This window comes from Mytilus galloprovincialis, chromosome 4 (assembly GCF_965363235.1).
Source record: "Mytilus galloprovincialis chromosome 4, xbMytGall1.hap1.1, whole genome shotgun sequence".
Taxonomy (NCBI): domain Eukaryota; kingdom Metazoa; phylum Mollusca; class Bivalvia; order Mytilida; family Mytilidae; genus Mytilus; species Mytilus galloprovincialis.
The window spans coordinates 76,841,289-76,863,647 of record NC_134841.1 but is presented as its reverse complement, the minus strand read 5'-3'; the positions used below and the strand labels follow the sequence as shown (position 1 = coordinate 76,863,647).

Genomic DNA, 22,359 nt, shown 5'->3' with positions numbered 1-22,359 from the left:
CCATTCAACCAAGCATATGGTTAAATATATGTTCGACTGCGTGGTAGCTTTATCCTCACCACTCTTGGCTTGTTAATGGCGCATTTCATTCCATAGTATAACACTGCTTAAAAAAAAGAGAATTTGATATGGCCTTTTTAACTTATTTGGATTCGAGCGTCACTGATGAGTCTTTTGTAGACGAAACACGCGTCCGGCGTAAATACTAAATTTAATCCTGGTATCTAGCTATGATGAGTTTATTTACAACAACTGGGTCCAAAGCCACTGCTGGTGGAGTTGTAATTTCCTAATGGTATCATCAGCCCAATAAGTGCTGACATGAATTATCATTGATATGGTCATATTTATAAATTAACTGTTTACAAAACTTTTGAGTTTTTGAAAAACTAAGGCTTTTCTACGTCGGGAATAGATTACCTTAGCTGTATTTGGCAAAAAAATTAGAAATTTTGGTCCTCAATGCTCTTCAACTTCATATTTCATTTTGCCTTTTTAACTTTTTTGGATTCGAGCGTCACTGATAAGTCTTTTGAAGACGAATCTCGCGACTGGCGTTAATACCAAATTTAATCCTGGTATCTATGATGAGTTTATATACTTCACGTATCTTTTTATTTTCTTATTTATTATATTGGAAAAGCAATCTCAATGTCCATGCCAAGGATTTCTTCAAGTTTCTTTGACTTTGTGAGTTAAATTTTTGGAAGACCTTTTTAAAGGGTTTAAAAAAATATTCTACGATCAATTATTCCAGAGTAAGTTTAAACCAATCTGATAAAAAAGGTTGAAATACAAAACCTGTGCCAATGCTTTTCTGTGTATACAAAGCGCTGGCACATGATATGTTTTTCAATCAGAATGAGTATCAATATTTAGTATTTGTCAAATTGCACAATATATGAATTGGATATAAAGAAGGTTATTTTGACAGAAATTCAGGATATTCAAACTATATTTCAGAGGTTGATAAATGATGAAATGGAATGTACCTTTGTTTGGAATTATCTCTGACCAATTCAATTATATACTCAAATCACAAATGATTGAGAGCCTGTTTTCTTATGGTTTTTTATTTGGTTTTTTTTTTATTTTTTAGGGGATATTATAACTTATAAATATTCTTAATTATATGTTGCTTGTCGTTGAAGAGCAGTAACTCATATCTCGCTAAACTGGTCCGCCATTTCATCTAAAGATACGCATCGTTCGTTAGTGTAGCGAAAAGTGAACACAAAAGGGGTCCAGTTTCGAATCTTCGCTGGCCACGGGTTACGATCCACTCCCTTGGAGAGGAAGGGAGTGTATTGTAACCTTTGACTTGCGAAGATGCTATTTATGAGGAGTTAATTTATTGTTCAATCGATCCTGTATTGCCGAAATCAAATGAATTGCACCGGTTATCGCAATGGCAGGAACAAACTTGCATCTACTGAACACAAAAGCAAAAGTATCAGTTAGGCTTAAAAAAAAAAAAACAAGTCAAGTTCCTGTGAAGAATAGTGGTTACAAGTGTATTTTATGTTTGGTTTGAGCTTTTCCTACGTGGTGATGGTCTCATTTGGACATTATAGAGTTAAACAGCAATAATTACTATGTCCTTATTTTGACATGAGAAGATATATGAAGGGATATTATGTCATAAATGGTGTAATAGTTCTGCCTACATATATGTTATTACAGAAATTCGAATATGGGTGCCAGAAGTGACAAGTACCTATTAGTTGCAGCATTAGATTTTGGGACAACGTATTCGGGATATGCATATGCCCTGCGAGGAGATTTTAAAACAGAGCCATTAAAAATTCAAGCAAACCAAGCATGGAATTCTGGATCCTCTCAGCACTGGTCTCTAAAAACACCAACGTGTCTACTTCTTGACAAAAATAAAGAGTTTAAGTCTTTTGGTTATGATGCTGAAAATACATATTCAGATCTTGTTTTGGATGAGGAACAAAGTAACTACTACTTCTTTAACAGATTTAAAATGAAGCTGCATAAGAACAAAGTATGTATATTGATTTCTCATTCATAAAAACGACCATTTTAAAGCTATACCAAAAACATATAATATCATATCACTTAAAAGTATTTATCATTTGTGTCCACTTAAGTTACGATTTCAATATATCAGCAATAAAAACAAATGTTTCATTTCATTTACAAAGACGTTTTGGTAAATATGCGATAACAAAATTACATTTATATGGGTCAATATATTGGCAACCAAATCGCAACATTAAATGTTTGATGTATACAATGTTAATTTAAATACATTTAAGTGCTCAGTGCAAACTATGTGACTATTGCTGGAACAAATTGGTAAAGCTATGGTTATGATGATAGTTAATATGAAGATAATTCATGATCCTATAAGCGATGCTTTAATGATTAAAATAATTATAGAACATGCTTATGGGTTTATTTACAACCACTGGATCGATGCCATCGCTGGTCGAGTTTTAATTCCCCGAGGTTATCACCAGCCTAGTAGTTAGCACTCCTGTGCTGACATAAATTAGCAATGCTATGGGCATATTTATAAATTAACTGTCTACAAAACTTTTGCATTTCTGAAATACTAAGGATTTTCTACCTCAGGAACAGATAACCTTAGCCGTATTTGGCAAAAACTTTGGGAATTTGGTCCTCAATGCTCTCTGGAATTCTCTATTTGACCTTTTTAACTTTTTTGGATTCGAGCGTCACTGATGAGTCTTTTATAGACAAAACGTTCGTCTGGCGTTAATAAAACATTTAATCCTAGTATCAATATGATGTTTTTATTTTGTAGCATTTGTCTTCCGAACTGATCCTAGAGGACGTGACAGGGAAATCCGTATCAGCAATAAATGTGTTTGCCTTATCAATTAAAGCATTAGTTGATCATTTATTAGAATTATTAGAAAAAAGGGGGACAGGAATGTCAAGGGATGATGTAAGATGGGTATTGACACTACCAGCAATATGGACAGACTCGGCCAAGCAGTTTATGAGAAAGGCTGCTAATAAGGTACTACTACTCGCCAGCATAGATATGCTGTACTTTGACAACCAAATATTTTTTAAACTAAGAAAAAAGGATAAGTCGTCATTTTAACAGTAATCAATCCATATGAGAATTTATACTATTTCTAATACCAAAAATGAAAATAGAAAAAAATATGAGTTAAATGAGACAAAACACTCATGACACACCAAATTAACAAAACCGATGTAGGATTTTTGTAGAATTACATTTTAGTTTAGTGGCCTTCATAATATTTTTTTTTTAGAAAATGCAGACATTCTAATATTCATACAGAGCAGAGATTATGCTTTAAATGTAAAACATTATAAAACGAAAAACATTTCATATTAGATTGTAAATTAAATAGGGAACTAAGAAACAACTTTTTTGACAATTTGGAGTTTAATTTTTCTGTTAAAGATTTATCTAATGAAGAAAAAATTATTTTTATACTCAATCCATCAACACCATCACAAGTAAATAAATTGTGTCCTACATCAAAAGGTCATTAGAACTGAGGACAGGGGACACTGGACTATTTACTGTCAATGAATGATTGTGTGTGTGTATATATATATATATATATATATATATATATATATATATATATATATATATATATATATATATATATATATATATATATATATATATATATATATATATGTTCGACCTGTTAGTCAAATGCGTTTTGTTTGAATATACTTTTTTACTTTTTTGGTCTTTTGGAAAATGTTGTTTGTGCTGTATTTAGACCCTTCTACAACGAAATTTGTTTTACATGCACACGTATAAAAATTGCGGTTTTTATCCAACGCAATCATAGGTTTAAACGTAGTTTTCAATTTAGACTTGTGTATATGTTCCGGACCATACGAGTATTTGGACCATACGCGTATGGTCATGACCATATGCGTATAATACTCGTTTGGTTATTAACGGGCCGGACTATATGAGTATTTGGACTATATAGGTATATATTTTTTTTTAAATACATGTACATTATAAAAGTTTCAATAATACAAAAACTTTATCTAAAACAAAATGATGGTAACATGACAATGTATTATTTTTATAATACAAATACTACGTAAAAATTAAATATTGATGCCATAGTTAGTTTTCATCGTTAATTACATTTTTACATGAAGACTTGGATGATATTCACTTCCATACGGTATCATAGTTTTTTTGCATTTGCAAGTCTTGGTTGTGCACGATCCTTTTCATTTACACATTTTGTTTGCGAGTGAAAAGCTAGCCTTTTTGTAGCTCTGCGTACAGTGACACCGAGGTATTGGGCCATTCCGATATGTCTACGGTGATTTTTTAAAAGACGCTCTAGATCTCAAATATCGTAACATGACTGCAATACATCATATTCACAAACCACTTAAATAAACTATGTTACTTTCCAGTAACTTCTTAATTGTGTAATGTTGTTCAGTTTATTAAGAAATTTTTGGAATTTATTTTTTTAAGTCGAAATATTGCCATTCACTTGTAATAACAAATCGGTATTGACCATCGGTAATGACCATCGGTAATCACCATAAGTATAAAATGTGTTTATTATAGTTTTGACAAGTGAGTAAAATTAACAAGGTGAAACTTCTAATTTTTATTTAGCTTATCTTTTTATTATAATATCATAATAAAATTACCAATATGATAGCGTCTTTTTGATGAACGGTCATACCATATAAAGAGTTTAGAAGTATTAAAAGTAAACTGTAACAGAGTGTTAATTACCCCGACCATACGCGTACGGTCGGACCATACACGTATTGTCGGACCATATGAGTATATACCCATATGGTCATGACCATACGCGTATGGTCAAAATACTCATATGGTCCGGAACATATATATATGAGAATTAATTTATATTGTTTACTTATTTTGTATGTCACAAACTTAATGTTTAAAGTTTATATGGCAATAAATGTTAGAATTTGAAAATTATAATTACTTAGGAATTTACATTTAACACTTTCTTCTCATTCAAAAACTTATTCGCAGAGATAAATTTAAAGCTGATTGACTGTTTTATATAGTTTTTCGTTGATTTATGTCCATTCTGTTGTGCATGGTAATCAACTAAATCAACTATTTGATTTCAGTTGCATGGATTATCAATAATAAGCGTTCGAAAGAACTTTAAAATAGACGCCTCTTTTCTATAGTTTATAGGAAAGTTAAAGGTTACCTATACAATTGATTGAATCCACTTTTGAACATAATGTTGATAGTTGTCTCATTGGCAAGCATACCACATCTCATTAGTTTATAAAGATAAACTTAAAGACATTGTTTTATTGTGAACACACTTCATTGTATTCAATACATTAACCTCTTCTCATCTAAAATTAAAACTTGCCATCATTTACAATAAATATTATCTGAAAAGGAAATAGAAGAAATTAGAAAAGAAAATAGAAGAAATCTCTGCAAAATAAGATTTAGTCACTGTGTAAATATTTTAAAATCTAAATTGGCAGACATTTAAAAAATCATGAAAGAAAAAAGGATTTGTCAGTATTGTGGTTAAATTAAAAAAGGTAAATCGTCCCATTTCACCTAGTAAATAACAGTTAGCGTGGGTTACTCCATAAATTATTGAGTTAACATAAAACAGGTCCTTAGATTACTTCTACTTACGTGAAGTGTTGAAAGAACAAATTTCATAAGTATTGAGATGAGGGAAGAAAAAGTTGACGAAGCGGACATTTTAAAAATTATGACAGTTTATGGAAGACAAATTTTAAAATAACTAAAGTCATAGAAAGATCAAATTCTCAAAAGTAAGAATTGTCTGTAAATCAATTGTTTCATATTTCAAAATATATTCCATAGATTATGTATTTAAGTTGTTGATCAGAAGTTTCGGTGTTTTTCCATTTGGAAAACACTTGTTTAAAGGGTGTAAACATTAAACATTTATTTCAGCGTGATCATAATCGATGGATCTTTTAAATATTTTTTTGATTTTTTCCCCGATGTATTATGATGATAAAATTATTTTTGATTCCATGGTATTTAAAAAAACTAGTGTTGACCCTTTATGAACAAAGTAACCGCAAGCAAAACCGAAACATAAATTTAAAAAGTAATTGTCTATTTCAAATTGAAGGCTGGAATTACTGATAAAAATCTTTTTATTGCGTTGGAGCCTGAGGCTGCGTCCATCTATTGCCAGTATCTCCCAACGAATAAACTACATGGAGCAGAGGCAGGTTTTCACATGTCAAAGGCTGGTACCAGATATATGATTGTTGACCTTGGAGGTAAAAAAAAATGCATTAAGATAGAATCCATAATTTGTTGAAACCTTATAGGCCATCTTTAGATTAATTTAATATATAACATTTTTCTATTTGTCAATTGATAGTTTAATTGCTTGCCTTTGAATCCGCAATAAACAAAACTAAATTTTGTATTTCAATTTTTTCTTTTCATTCCGACAACGATCACCAGCACCGGTGATGACCATATATCATTCTCTCGAAGGACAACTTACCAATTAATTATCAAAGGTACCAGACGCGCGTTTCGTCTACATAAGACTCATCAGTGACGCTCAGATCAAAATAGTTATGAAGCCAAACAACTACAAAGTTGAGGAGCATTGAGGACCCAAATTATAAAAAAAGGTGTGCCAAATACGGCTTAATGTATATATATACAACTCGTCCAAACATCAACCCAACAATGTTAGATCTGTAAAATTTGCTTTCGCAATTTTTTTTTGTTCTTCCCTCGCCGGGATTCGAACCCATGCTACTGAGATATCGTGACACCAAATCGCCTGTACTGTAACCGGCGCCATAGACCACACGACCACCTGGGCTTCATAAAATTGAAGCTTTCAGTTGCCGTGTGTTACCTTTCCTCGTCAGTTTTAATCTAGCGTCGTAATACAGTACATGATATATAATACATGAAGATGTTATTGTTACAGATCAGCTAAATTATCTATAGTAAAGGATCCTACAAATTAATTTAAGATACAGTCACAGAAATAATTATATTTATAAGTACGTCTGAACCAGTGACAACTCTTACAATAGATGTATCCATGGGATCACCAGCAGTGATAGTGATACATGGCTGTGTACATTCTGTTTACACAACTCGTCTAAACATCAACCCAATAATGTTAGATCTGTAAATTTGCTTTCGCAATTTATTTTTGTTCTTCCCTCGCCGGGATTCGAACCCATGCTACTGAGATATCGTGACACCAAATCGCCTGCATTAGCTATATCCGGTGTGCTAGACCACCTGAGCTTCATGAATATGAAGCTTTCGGTGGCCGGGTGTTACCTTTCCTCGTCAGTTTAATCTAGCGTCGCAATACAGTACATCATATATATATATTAAACAACATTTGTACTTCTTTCTTTTAGCAAATTTTGTCTTTTATATTAAAATGAACTTTTTTTTTAATATATTTTGGAAATTAATTCTCTAAATCGACTTCTTATTTTCACCTACCATTGGCAATCCCATTTCATAATACGGCCAACGATTATGCGAGATGAGATTGAAATTTGAAAGACATATCATGACTTTAAAGTTTAATGTTTGACCATGCCTTTTAGAAGTAAATGTTGGAAACGTATCGTATCGACAGAAATGAGATCTAACAAATGAACGAGCTCAATGAACAAATACTCGTAAAAGTACTTGAATCATTAATTTTGATCTGGAAACAAAAGTTAAAATTATCTTTTTCAAAAATAAAATCAGGCTATACTTTACATAATTAAAACAGGCTTATGTTTCTTAATATGAATAATATACCACCCGAAACGCATGTGTTAACAGGCGTTAGAAACTATCACACACGTTTTGAATCTTTTCTCACTCGTTACCATAATTTTCCATAACACTAACTGAATCATACTCGCAGAGAAATGCCTCTTTTCGGAAGAGTAAAATAAGACACAACAAACTATTGTGTAAACGAATTGAGAGTTATTATTCCAAAATTACTACTATATAATTGTCGGATTTCTTTATTCTAATTATTCCGCACCTTTTTTTCTTATTTAAAGGTGGAACAGCAGACATAACGTTGCATGAAAAACTACCAGATGGTCAGTTGAAAGAAATTTGCCGAGCAGATGGAAATGACTGTGGTGGCACATCAGTTGACAATGCCTTTTTTCAATTATTTGTAAAGATTGTTGGGGCTCCACTTATGAATACAATGAAACAAGAAGAACCGGGTGCCTACTTAGATATTTTCAGGGCGTTTGAAAATGTCAAAAGAACAATCGATACCACAACTACAGGAAAAGTCAATGTAACATTTCCTTTTGCAATTTTTGATTCACTTTGTCAAAAACACTTATCCGAGAGTTTTGATTCTGCGTTAGCATCATCTAAATATAAAGGAGATATTATTCGCCGTGGTGATAAAATAAGATTTGAAGTAGATTTAATGAAATCTTTATTTGCCCCAACTATCGATGGCATCATTTCTCTTGTGAAGTCCGTACTAGAGAAAAGTGAAGCGCGGAAGACATCGCTCATCATAATGGTGGGTGGATTCTCAGAATGTCGCCTGATACAAGCTGAACTGAGAAAACAGTTCCCTGAACATAGAATAATCGTTCCGGAACAAGCTGACTTGGCAGTTCTTAAAGGCGCAGTTTTGTTTGGTCAAAATCCTTCAGCAATTAAATCAAGAGTGATCAAAACGACATATGGAGTGGCGATGACTGCTAAGTTTGATCCAACAAAACACGATGAGGAACACAAATCAGTTATAGCCGGCGTCGAAAAAACTCGAAACTTGTTTGATGTTATAATGAAGGAAAATTCATCCGTTCCAGTTGGGACTAAAATAACCAAGTCATACAGCACTACTATGGAAAAGCAAAATGAAATAAAACTTTCCGTCTATACAACAAATAACGCTTATCCAAAATATGTAGATGAAAAAGGCTGTTACCTTCTTGGAGAAATTGTAATGGCAATAGAAGATCCTTCCAACGAGAAAAGATGGTTTGAAATAGAGTTTGAGTTTGGTAAAACCGAAGTTAGTGCTGTAGCTATGGATAAAAAGTCGAAACAACTCTGCAAAGCAACATTTAACATAAAATAAATTAAATTTCTAACCAATTATGGGCCTTTTCGAGCACATGCGATATTCTTTTTGTAAATTTCAGATAAATTCTACAACTGCATCAAATTATCTACCCGAGACGGTAAACATATTCCAAAATTGAATGTTGCAATTGTAATCAGGTTGTTTTGGTCGTACATAAAATGAACACCTCATGATCCATTGATTCATTTTATTGTGAAGTAATATATTACATATAATGACCCTGCAATACAAATATCAGTACTAAGAAAGATAACTATATTTATATTAGATGACACTATCCAAAAAACACTGAGTACACAAATGTTTCCTATTGGACAACTTTGATTTTTCAATGTTAATGCGTTACAAATCAATTTACAAAGAATGTAAAATATGAGACATATTGGCTGGTTTTTGTCTAAATATTCAAATTTTGAGACAAATTTGCAATTTATACTATAAAATACATACAACTAGTTCTTATAAACTTACATTGAACCCTTAGCTTTTTTTTTAGTAATATTGGTTATGTTGGTTTACAGTAACAGGCAGGGTCGTAGGATAGCCTAATGAGGATTGTAGCCAAGTTTGGTTAAATAAGACCCAGTAGTTTCCAGTAGATTTTTGTAAAAGATAACGACCACTATCGATAATAATAATAAGCAAGCCTTAGAAGAGTTTTTTTACAAATATATAAATTTGATAATGAGAGTCAATATCTCACAAGCTTTTAAATGTCTCTCTCTTATGGTGTACACTCTAATTGTATTGAATAATCAAAGAGCAGATTGCTCTGAGGGATATGATTGCCATTGTTTTCATTCATACATGTATTAGTATTATTATCAAAAATAATTCACCTGCACATGTCAAATGCTCGTAAAATGTAATTACGTAATCTGAATAGTTATTCAACTTTAAAAATAGCCAGTCCTCGATACAAGTGTATGAACAATGTACTTATTGTGTTTTATTTTTGTACTATCAATTCCAAGTTTACTTTCCACAAGGATTTGTATAGTTAGAAGTGTCTCTTACTATACAAATCCTTGCTTTCCACAACAGTCACTGAGAGTGAGAGAAGGTATTTCACTTTGTACTTTATCACCTATTTTCCTACGTGAATTATAGGTGGAACCCCATTCCTAACTCTTTAAATAATTAAATTTCTTTGGGTCAGTGGGGACGTCTATCGACAGAACATGTTAATTTTTTTCGATGTATCGTTGTATGACGAAAGTTACTTACAGAAGGGAGACAACTCGAAGCAATAACATGGAAGACTCCATTTTGGCTGAAGGGGTGTTCCAGTTACACCTTTACGTTGTGGAATACATTTATTTTAATTCAAATGATGCATATGATTTAAAATTATACAACAGCAATAACCCTCAATAGTAGATAGACATAGAAAGGATCTCGTGAGTTTCCAATCAATCAATGGAGTGGGGAATCCAGAGCAACCATTCAATCTGATACCCTTCAAGTCAAGAAAACTATACGCATGTGCAGAAGAAAGTAAACAAACCCTAGGCTTGTGATTTGTAGAAAGGATGTATATTAAATGTTAATTAAACGACCTCCATTTCTTTATGGAAGTACAATATCAGATTTCAGTTTCATAACGGTGACATATAAGAAAACTCCACTTCAGTGTTGTTAAAAACATGCATACAAGTCAAGGGAAATATCGAAACATGAAGATTATGAGAATAACATTATATGACAGCTGTTTAAATTCAACCCTTTTGTTTTTTATACCATTAAAAGCAAGACAATCTCAAGAATCTGAGATGTTCCTTGGTGTTTAGAATAAAATGGTTGAGGTGAGGGCATGGCCCTGAGTCAATGGTATAGAATGCTTAAAAGCAATCGTATCCCAAAAATTTCCATGAATCGCTGATGTAGTCTATGCTACTCCTAGTGTTTATTTCCTTCCCTTTTGGCTATTTCAAACTACAATAGGGCTAATAAATCATACCCGTATCCCATATATGTTCTCAGGGGGTAGTGTCTGCCCTTGACTTGTCTACTTAGTCATAAAAAATATTAATATCATTATCAAGTAATTTTTTCTCATAATTTAAAAGGAAATACAGTTTTTATTTCTGGAAAAGGAATAGTGTTTATTTCCTCATATTGCCATGGCGTAAATGTTTTCTTCATTGTAATTGTACTTTCAATAAGGTCTATACGATCTTGCGGTAAGTGATGAAGAAAGTCACATGACCCTTTCAATGCTTGTATGTCCTCAAGAGGCAGTGATAGGTTCAATGTTAGGTAATTAAGTACCATCCATATCTGTACAATAGCTGACATATTTAATTTAGCCTGTGGATATTTACAACTTCTCCACAGAGGAATAGGATCCCCTTTATTTCGTAGAAGTATATCATTATCAATGTCATACATATAAATATCAAAATGCATTCCACTTAAGGCAATGGTTGGAATGAGTGACACTGGCAAACAGTCCTTCCTGTGTTTCAACTGATATTGTTTTTGATAAAATGAAAATGTAATACACTGAGCTACAAATTGTGAAATGTTTTGAGAAGACCTCAATAGTTCTTTCTGTTTTTTTAATTCGATTAATTGCTTTACATCAAATTCTGCTTCAAAGTCATTGTCTTCTATTGTCAGCCAGTAATTTCTGTCCTCTTGTTGCGGCCGTACTATATTACATTTTCCACCAAGGGAATACACTAAGATATCAGGATACCCATAAAACAGCATCTCACTTCCTGAAAAGAAACTTACAATTAACTACAACCTTATAGGAACATTAATTGACATTCTATACTATTAAACAAGAAGACCTCATTTTGTGTGTCGCTTCTCTTCCTTCCACAATAAATTAATCATCATGCCTCTTTATCCTATTGGTACCATGCATAGTCGCATTTGTCATCCATTCTTTTGATTATTCAGATTGAGTTATTTTGTGAGAAAAACAAAGAAAAAAAGGTGTCCCAATATTGTTTCGGTCATCAGACCTGCTTTTAGTCATAGATAAGACTTCTGGTTTTAAACTTCCACATGATTTTCAAAAGTACTTGGAGAGAGGACAATTATTTTTGTGTTTATCTACATGTATGCTATGATTATACTAGTCTCTATATATTATACTAGTATAACACTTCTATAATATATAGAGACTTTCTATATAAATATAGCAGCGATCGCTGTGGAGAAGAAACTTGGAATTAAAAGTTAATAGCAAATTCACTTTATTTATAATATACTGTTGTTCATAGTATACAGAAGGCTTCAGACCAATTAATTCCCTTTGTTCGTGGTCTTGGAATATAGTTCCCAATTATTATATGGGGTAATGCTTCCTAAGTATTCTGTCCACTGTTTTTCTTTGAAATGAAATAAGGTAGAAACTAGCCTTAGTCGTTTATTCAAGATTCAAATCCTACCATTGGCATGTTTATAGGGCTCTCAAAACAAAATCACTGTTTGATTGTCCTAGAAGCATATTTTATTAGAATAATAATGGTCTATATATAAGAAGTTACATTTATTTCATGTTTTAAGCGGTGCAATTTTTAAAATTTAATTTGACTTTTTTGTTTTCCTACTTAAGGTTCGTAATTCTCACCTTAAGCATTCTGGCTTCATCCACCTAAGAAAACTGACTGCCATGAGAAAGTACTGAAAGTACTAGCTTTTTACACCAATGAATATTGACAAATTTGATTGTTTTGTTATTGGTATGTACAAAGCAACATACACATACATGTAGTCTATTCATTTCATTGGACATTTTCATGTTTACCAGACAAAATATACAGAATTTACCATTTTTTGGCAAAAAGTTTTCTTTGAAAGCTTGAACCAAGTCAAAGAGTATCTAGCTTAAATATTTGTTTATCATTTATTGTTTTTTGTGTAGGTTCAATTTCTTCAATGTATTTTGCTATAATGAAATGTAGGGAAAATGTTTGTTTTCAATCTGATTTGGAAGAAGTATAATTTCATTGGCCTAAACTTGTTGTCTGATGCACAGTCACTCAGTATTTTCTTTCCCAAATTATGACTTTAAAATTTCTGCTAGATTTAGAATAAGGAAATAAAAACATAATCTTGTCCTTTACCATTGTTGCAGCCAATGATGGAGTTCTCGAAAATCAGAGGACAAGATCTCTTTGCTAAATGACAGAACATAAGGTATGGGTTTTCTCATTGTTGAAGGCCATACAGAAAACTATAATTACTATATCTTTGTCATTTGACTCTGGTGGGTAGTTTTTCAGTGGCATTAATCATACCACATCTCCTTATTTTTACAATATATGATTTTATGGTATGACTTACCAATTCCAGAATTGTGATAAGGTATTTTTTCTTTACACATATCACATGGACACACCCTGTGTATATTTCTTGATCTATTGTCATTTAAAACTGAGAAATATGACCCAAATCTAGCACTGTTTGATATCCTTGGCATTGTCAGTCTTGAAAACAGGTGATTTGCCAGAATTACTGTCTCATATAATTCTTCATTAACATCATCATCTTCATAGTCATCATTTACAAAGATCTTTTGTAAGCAACTTTCATGAAAATCTGTAATGAAAAAGATGCATCAGCTACAATGAATTTGTATTTCATCCGGATTTATACAAAGCAATAATACTATCAAGACAGGCTCTATTAACTACAGGTGTGATACAAAATATTTATAATATATTTATTACAAAGGTAAGTCAGTCCCCCTGGGGTACTACTTGTACAATTAATTTTTATTTACTTGAAGAGGTAATTTTTTTTACTTATATAAGTGAATTTGCAGGATACTTATACAAGTGAATTTATTTACTTGTATAGGTAAAACAAAATGACTTAGTTATGTCCCTTAGACATTCAGATTTTTTTACTTATATAAGTGAAAAAGTCATCTAGTCTTCATTTCTTGATTAAATTCTTAGGATTTCTTTGCACACTCAGTTTCTTTGTTGAATTAATGAAATGAAACATTGAACTCTTATAAAAAAAAATTGAGCTAACCTTGGAAAAAATCCTCAAAGGCATGATTTTACATCTCAAAAATTTTGGTGGGAATGAAAAAATAAATTTACTTGTATAAGTAAATTTTTGAGAAAATTAAGGGGAGATTATTAAAACATTATAATTTACTTATACATTTTGCTTCTTCAGGTAAATACAAATTACTAATACAAGTAGTACCCCTGACTGTTAGTGTATTCAGTATATATATTAAAAAATCTTGACTCCCACTTGTGGTCTTTAACCTATTTACATTGTACATGTATGGTATGTGTGGTTCTTTTTAACCTTTATTTTTTTCAAAGCAGTCTGGTGACAGTGATTTGTCTGGTCTGTTGTACTGTCAAATTATTTGGTAGTTCCTTTAATCTGTTGATGTATCATAAAGATATAAAACATAGGTGGATTAAGGGAGGGCCCAGCCCCCCCCCCCCCCCTCCTTTGTGGTCAATTTTGGTTGATTATAAAGGGAATCACCACTGAATAATTATTGAATGTATCAACAATATATGTTATGCTTTATAGTGTGAATTGTTCATGAAAAATAGGTCTTTCATTTCAAATGTATATATAGCACACTTGAATCAGTTCAACATTTTTCAAAAGCTATTACAGATTGAAATGTTGACAAATAAATGAACTGCTAGCAAAGACACTTGTCTCTGGACAGCAAAAAAAATCCACAAACCGTAATATATGTGTTATCTGGTTATATTAAGGTACATTATATAGGATTTTTTCCCCCAGAGACCAAGTGCCTGTGATTGCTAGACATACAATGTATAAGTCATCTTAGTAAATGAATGAAAAATGACAGCATTGAAAAGGCCAATACGAAAAAATATTTCAAAATTGTTGTTCGTTATGGAACAGCTAAAAATGTATTTGATAATTGCATAGATTTTTTAAAGAATGTATTTACTTTTTTTCATCCATGAATGACAAAATCTTATTTTTTAATCGCTGACATGAAAAATATGTAAATAAAGCACCAAATTCAATAACAGTGCTTTATTTACATATTTTTCTTACATTATTATGATTATTACAATGTATTTTCAAAACCAAGTGCAACTAAGAAAGATTTTTTTTATCCCCATCACATGCCTGTGATTCACAGCAAATGCACACTATATTTCAACTTCCCGATTGTGAAGTTTCTATTTCTGTGTAGCATCATTCCAACAGCTCCTGCCTGTGAAGTGCATACATTTGTATCTCCCAATTGATAAGAAATTCAAAGGTTTTTCATGATTTCCATAATAGAGGGTTGCTGCTCACAAGGAAGCTATTAAACCAAGAGTTCTGATCGGTGAAGTTAAAATGAATGTGACCTACCTAATTAAGACTTATTTACAGGTTTGTACTAACATGAGCAACATGACCAGGGCCACATGTAGAACAGGATCTGCTTACCCTTACAGAGCAACTTATATCACCCCTAGTTTTTGGTGGAGTTAATGTTTCTCAGTCTTTAGTTTTCTAAGGTGTGTTTCATGTACTAATGTTTGTCTGTTTATCTTTCATTTTTTTTTTGGCCTTGGGATTGTCAATTTTGTTTTGCCTTAATAGTTTAAATGTCCCATTGGTATCTTTTGCATCTATTATATTTCTCTTATGACAAGTACATGTACATGTATGAGCAAATGACGAGACAATGAATTTTTTGAAATGCATGTACATTTTTGTACATTCATATCATTCTTTTCCCAAACAAACTTCTTTCAAAATATTTAATGCATCTTTTTATATCATAAACATTGATTTGGAAATTTCTTCACACCATTTTGGTCTTTTAAAATGTTTAAAGATACCATGGATACTAAAATATAAAAATAAGGGGACTATTTTTGAACAATCAATTTTACTATAAAGGTTATAATATTGACAATTTCACCCCCAGATACTTCATGAAATTTCTTGTCTTTTTTTTATAAATCATTTATAAAGAATGATCTAATTTGGGTACTCTCACGGTAATTAAAATATAAACGTTATTCAAGTACAATTCTGTTTTTTTTATGATTCACACCTAGATCTTGTAGAAATCCAACTTTCATGGCTTGTATCACAAAATTAACATCAACATTGCTTGTCATTTTCCCATCCGTTACATGCTTTTCAAGAGCATCAAACCCATTTCTGTAGATCGATTTCAAATCAATTATTTTAGAGAATGCACCAGTGCTGTCATCGACAGTGTTCGGGTCTATTGTTTCACCATTTATATCTGTAATGACTTGCTCTACTTTGATATTTGAATTCGTAACGCTGGAACCTAATGTAAAGGTTTTCACGCGAAAAGGTTCAAACTGAATGTCTTTATACTCTGCAAGAGATTTGCTGAGTCTACCAATAACATCTTCTTCCGTCCGACGTCTCAATTTGCTGTATTTTTTCGACGATTCAATGGAAAAACATATAACCTTCTCAATTTTTAGCTGAAGTATGGTTCGTGCTTGTGTACACTTTGACAGCTGCGACAACATGACTTTAATTTGAACCTACATATTTTATTTTGGGTCTAAGAGGGCCATGTACGGTAGGGAACAGACACTAATGTTTAACTGTTAAAAAGCTTCTGTAATTAGGAGCACCGCCAACTGATTGTCGCGAATAGACTGTGTATAAACAGAGACATATATACACATGTGTATATATGTCTCTGGTATAAACTAGTCGGTATGTGCGATTCCCGTTGTGTAAACTGCTTTCCCCTCGCTTAATTGTGTTTGTTTATCCAATGATTAATTTTGCAATGTTTTCATGTGTGTAGGTTTATTTATGGAACACCACAACTGCCTCATGTGGTACTTTGATATTACGTGACTTACGTTTTATTATTACTTGATTATATTTTTTCTTCTTCTCATTCCACTTGATCGATTTCTTTGATGTTACAGTGACTTGACTGTTAGTGTTGCTCTTCACCAATTGCAACTTATTCAAAATTCTGACCAAATTGCAATTTGTTTTATAAAATCAAATTGTTTTAAAACTGGTCAGAAATTTGAACTAACTGCTGTAGAAAACCACAGACAAGTCATGAAAGTATAAGGTGCAAAAATTAAACATACTTACGATCCTATAAGACTTTAACTCCACTTTTTATACGCCCGTCAAAATTTTGACGGGACGTATCATGGTATACAAATGTCCGGCGTCCGTCGTACCGTGCGTCTGTCCGGCGTAAACATGTCGCACCGTAACTTGAGAACGACTCGTCCAAATTTCATAAAACTTAATACAGTTGTTCCTTATAATGAGGGGGCGGACAGGGGTAAGGGAGACAGGGAGAAATTTAAAGGGGGTAGGAGAAAGGAGAGGAAGGCTGGGAGAAAGGAGAAAAAGTTGGAGAAAGGAGAAAAAATAAAATATCTCTCCTTTTAAAATTTTTTCTAATATTTCAAGAAAAAATATCTCAAAAGGAGCTGTTTTATTCTAATGGGAGAAAGGAGAACGGGGGTAGGAGAAAGGAGGAGAGGGGTGGGAGAAGGGAGAAGGGTACCCCCTGTCCTCCCCCTCTATTATCATGGTCAAATGATCTGTATACCTTTTTGGTGAAAAAAAGATTAAAACTTTTTGAGTTACGGGACTTTGTAACTAAAACAGGGGGGTGTTTTTTTCACATGTCGCGCTGTATCTCAAAAACGATTTATGATAATTGCTTAAAACTTTACACACTTTTTAATTATATTAATCTAAAGATCTGTATAATTTTTGGTGATGATTCAAAATTTTATTTTTGAGTTATTGAGAGAGTACATTATGTAAAAAAAGGGGGATGGGGTTTTTACATGTCGTGTCATATCTCAAAAATGGTTTATGTTAATTGCTTAAAACCTTAAAACTTCACACACTTCTTAGTTATATTAATCTAAAGATCTGTATAATTTTTGGTGATGATTCAAAATTTATTTTAGAAATATTGAGTTTTTTGTTAAAAAAAAGCCGGGTGTTTTCACATGTCACGATGTATCTCAGAAACTATTTATGATTATTGCACAAAAGACGACGGGCGTGTCATGCGCTCTTGGCGCAGCTGTTTATTTTATGTTGTGAAAAAATTTGTTTATCAGTTTGTATAGGTATATTATATTCATTTCCATGTTGAAGGAGAACTGTTATTATTTTGAATTGCTATAAGTATGTTCAAACTAAGCTTTCATATATAGTTTTTTCTTTCTAAAAGTATTCTATTTCATATGAATCAGACATTATGTGAATCAAAACATTTTATATTCAGTAAAAAATGTGTAAAATTGCAATATGTTTGAGGGAAGTTTCCATGAGGATACAATCATTTTTTCTTTCAAAAAGTCTTTATTCAAAAGAATAATATTTTAGATTATCTCCACCATGGAAACTTATCAATAGCATATCGTTATTTCACACATATTTTGCTGAGTATATGATGTTTTCTTTAAAATGATATCTGATTTTATGAATGTAGAATACTTTAAGAAAGAAAAACTATACGAAAGCTTAGTTTGGACATTTTTATAGCAATTCAAAATAATAACAGTTCACCTTCAGCATGGTAATGACTATAATATACCTATACAAACTGATAGACTAATATTGTCACAACAACATTAAAGTGGACAAAAACATTTAGGATTGTACGTATGTTTTAGTTTATCACCTTGCACTTCTATAGTTTGACTGAACAATTTGTTCAATATTCTGACCAGTTGATCAATTTGGTTTAATAAAACAAATTGCAATTTGGTCAAAATTTTGAATGAGTTGCAATTGACGGAGAGCAACAATACCAATCAAGCCACTGCAAAATGTAAACATGAAAAGACTATTGCCCTCAATCTTAGATGTTTTTAGCAGGTAATTTATACTTTTATTTACATTACGTTTATCTAAATTTTTGTATGATAACTTTTCTCGAGCAATAAATGTTTTTTTTACTGTGATCCCAAAATTCATATATAATTTTAAAGTTTTTAAGTCACATAAATATATCATATCGAATCCCATTCTATCATCTGTCCGATCATTCCAATTTGTAACGGTAACTTTTACCCTCTTTCCTTCATGAAACGCCACAAATCAGCCCCCTCTGAAGTAACAACTACTTGTAATGGACCTTGCATTGATACGAATAAAAGTGATCGGATTAAAGAAACAACCTCCGACTTACATATAAGTACAAACGACATTGGTTTTGTAAGAATAAACTATAAATTAAAAAAAATATGCCGGAAAAAATAGCCTTTTTCAGCCGAATTGGCTGAATCGATATGATGGGAAAGGAGCATGATATCGAGCTGCTTGTTCCCAGAACATGCGACAGGCAACGAAACCGCTGTAATGTTCCTGGAGAAACACACGATTTTTTGTGAAACGATAGCCTGTTGTTTAATTATACGTTCACTCTGTATTCCGTCTATTGATGAACTGATTTCTGGCATTAATGATAGATTTTCTTCTCTTTCTAAAACCGCTGTCATGGCTCTTGTTTCAATTCCGGAGATGACAATCCAGAAACAATTAACACGCTAATGTTATACTTGACATGCCAAGAAATTGCCTCAGTTGAAATTCTGCAAATATCCCATGCCATGGAACAAATTACATGGATGATTAATATTGACAGTTTGGTATATTGCCGTTTTTTAAACGACTGTAGCTATTTACCAGTTTACATCCCAGTAGTTTTTAGATGATACATTGTATATCGATATATACAGTGGTGGATCCAAAATTTTAATAAGTGTGGGCCCACTGACTGGCTTATAGGGGGCCCTCTTCTACATACATTTTGAAAGTTAGAATTTTCTGTATAAATAATAATAGTTCCAAATTTAATTGTGGATTGGACATTCCCGCCAAAATGTTATAAAACAAAGGAAAAGCATGCAAAACAAAGAAACTCAAGCTAGGGTGATATGGTAGGGATGATCCGTCTCAGATCACCCCAGGTTGAACAAAGGAGCTGGGATGTAAGTACTGTTTTTGTTTTTATAGAGTACGATGTTGGTATATTCAGAGAAATATGTCTCTGGTATATTCGTTAACCTCCTCTGGTCCGTGAATCCAGGGTTTGTAATATTTAGATGGGTTAATGTCTACCAATATGTTTTGTATCTTATAGGCCATGGTTAGGTGGTCGTTGAAGCGACAATCTTTAAGTGGTTCCCATCTATTTCTCCATTAGAGAGTTGACACAACCCGCTGATACATCTTGGTATTCATAGTACACGAACATAGCTGCTCTCCTGTTCATATAGGGATATAGTTACGATACTGTTGTCAGGTCATTACAGATTGCATATTTTGGCTTTGATATTGATTCACTTATAGGGTCTTTGCATCGGAACTAAACACATTTATTTTAAAAAACAGTTGTTGGCATGACACAGGTTATGTTCTTCTCATATATTTTATGATAGTATGATACTAAACCCCTAACGGGAGGGATTGTGCCTAATATTCATTTGATTAAGACATAATCTTTCAATCAGTTTAATTGAGGTCTGGAGCTGACATGTCAGTTAACTGCCAGTAGTCTGTTGTTGTTTATGTATTATTGTCATTTTATTTATTTTCTTTTGTTACATCTTCTGACATTGGACTCGGACTTCTCTTGCACTGAATTTTAATGTGCGTATTGTTATGCGTTTACTTTTCTACATTGGCTAGAGGTATAGGAGGAGGTTTGAGATCTCATAAACATGTTTAACCCCGCCGCAATTTTGCGCCTGGCCCAAGTCAGGAGCCTCGATCTGGCCTTTGTTAGTCTTGTATGATTTTTAATTTTAGTTTCTTGTGTATAATTCGGAGTTTAGTATGACGACCATTATCACTGTACTTGTATACATACTTTTAAGGGGCCAGCTGAAGGACGCCTACAGGTGCGGGAGTTTCTTGCTACATTGAAGTCCCATTGATGGCCTTCGGCTGTTGTCTGCTCTATGGTCGGAGTGTTGTCGCTTTGACACATTCCCCATTTCCTTTCTCAATTTTATTTACATTATATCGTTTCGACATCATACGTAATCATGTTATGATAGAGCTTTCTTACAAATTGACGAAAGGTACGTATGCTTGACGAATCATACGTAATACTCGTTTTAGGGATCCTTTATTTTGACATATTTATATAATAGTCGTGGAACTTCGGACAATAATCGTGCATGCTACGACACTTATTAAATTGGATTTTTTTTTAGATATATTATGGATTTCGGGACGTACGATATGTTAGAATATGATTATTGATACCACCAGGTCGGAGGAGGTAACACTACAAAGTATTCTAAATATAGAGTTGTCAGACGAAAAAAATGTCCCCTAGAAAACTAAAAACCGACCCCTCCCCCACTTTTAATATTACAATGTTGCCTTCCTTGATTCATAATTTGCAACGCTCAAAATAATAAAATGAAGAAAATAGGATGATCTTTATACTATGTCATATGCTGGTGCTCATTTCATAACTTTTGAATCATCGCCTTAATGTGATATATATGATACACCGGAGCAATGGAACGGTTATTTTAGCGTATAACTGCGTTTTGCCTAAGTCCTGAACATTCATGAAATATTAGCCACTGGACTATCTTCCAAACATGTGTACTGTTAAATCGTCATTATAAAATCCACAATATATACGGTGCAAAACTGTAGATTTATTTCTTGATATACAAAGTCTTTTTTTTTTTTTTTTTTTTTTTATAGATTTATTCAACATTTCTTTTTAAAATCATTGTATCATCATTTTATAGCAAATCTCGATATTCCACTTTGACAATTGCTGAAAGTGTACTGTAACAAATAAAAATAAATGTGAATCTTGTCGTTAAATTTAGACTAACGATCTTCAATAATGTCATTGAAATGTTAATCGTGAAACTCGTGCTTATAAAATTCCCGCGGAAATGTGTGTACTCGTGGTTTACGTAAATAACGTATCGGACGTAAGTGTATTTGACACTATTTTTCTCTGTTTGATTATATTAAAATCGTGTATTATTTGCGATATTATTTTTTTTTAAATAAACTTGATTTAGAAAAGAATGCTGTTTTACTGGATAAAACAAAGACTCTTTTAACTGTTTTTGTAGAAATGAAATACGTGCTCCCTTTACGTTCGTTCGTACCTTTCGTCAATTTGTAAGAAAGCTCTCATATAACTCAATATGGAATAGTCATTATACTTAAAGACATTTCTAAATTACATGATATGATTTCGTATTGACCTGATATAGTTTTG

The 22,359-nt window shown here is 32.4% G+C and overlaps 2 protein-coding genes across 2 annotated transcripts; one reads left to right on the top strand and one right to left on the bottom strand.

Annotated features, from left to right (window-relative positions):
* The first annotated feature begins 1,537 nt into the window (after nucleotides 1–1,537).
* On the top strand, nucleotides 1,538–9,142 carry LOC143072988 (heat shock 70 kDa protein 12A-like). The gene is made up of 4 exons (XM_076248193.1): nucleotides 1,538–2,008; nucleotides 2,795–3,013; nucleotides 6,144–6,297; nucleotides 8,071–9,142. The coding sequence occupies exons 1-4, from the start codon at nucleotides 1,694–1,696 to the stop codon at nucleotides 9,123–9,125; spliced, it is 1,743 nt and encodes a 580-aa protein (XP_076104308.1). The 5' UTR covers nucleotides 1,538–1,693; the 3' UTR covers nucleotides 9,126–9,142.
* Nucleotides 9,143–9,303: 161 nt separating this feature from the next.
* On the bottom strand, nucleotides 9,304–16,665 carry LOC143072989 (uncharacterized). Its single transcript, XM_076248194.1, has 3 exons — nucleotides 16,162–16,665; nucleotides 13,434–13,688; nucleotides 9,304–11,854 (listed from the first exon to the last, which is right to left on the bottom strand). The coding sequence occupies exons 1-3, from the start codon at nucleotides 16,616–16,618 to the stop codon at nucleotides 11,187–11,189; spliced, it is 1,380 nt and encodes a 459-aa protein (XP_076104309.1). The 5' UTR covers nucleotides 16,619–16,665; the 3' UTR covers nucleotides 9,304–11,186.
* Between the last annotated feature and the right edge of the window lie 5,694 nt (nucleotides 16,666–22,359).

Excerpts from the sequence above, each read along its gene's own strand:
- LOC143072988 (XM_076248193.1), top strand. The coding sequence starts at position 1,694 with ATGGGTGCCAGAAGTGACAAGTACCTATTAGTTGCAGCATTAGATTTT. Across the intron at positions 3,014-6,143 it reads TGAGAAAGGCTGCTAATAAG|GCTGGAATTACTGATAAAAA; the intron begins GTACTACTACTC and ends TTCAAATTGAAG. Across the intron at positions 6,298-8,070 it reads TATGATTGTTGACCTTGGAG|GTGGAACAGCAGACATAACG; the intron begins GTAAAAAAAAAT and ends TCTTATTTAAAG.
- LOC143072989 (XM_076248194.1), bottom strand. The coding sequence starts at position 16,618 with ATGTTGTCGCAGCTGTCAAAGTGTACACAAGCACGAACCATACTTCAG. Across the intron at positions 13,689-16,161 it reads TGGATTTCTACAAGATCTAG|ATTTTCATGAAAGTTGCTTA; the intron begins GTGTGAATCATA and ends TTTTCATTACAG. Across the intron at positions 11,855-13,433 it reads TTATCACAATTCTGGAATTG|GAAGTGAGATGCTGTTTTAT; the intron begins GTAAGTCATACC and ends GTTTCTTTTCAG.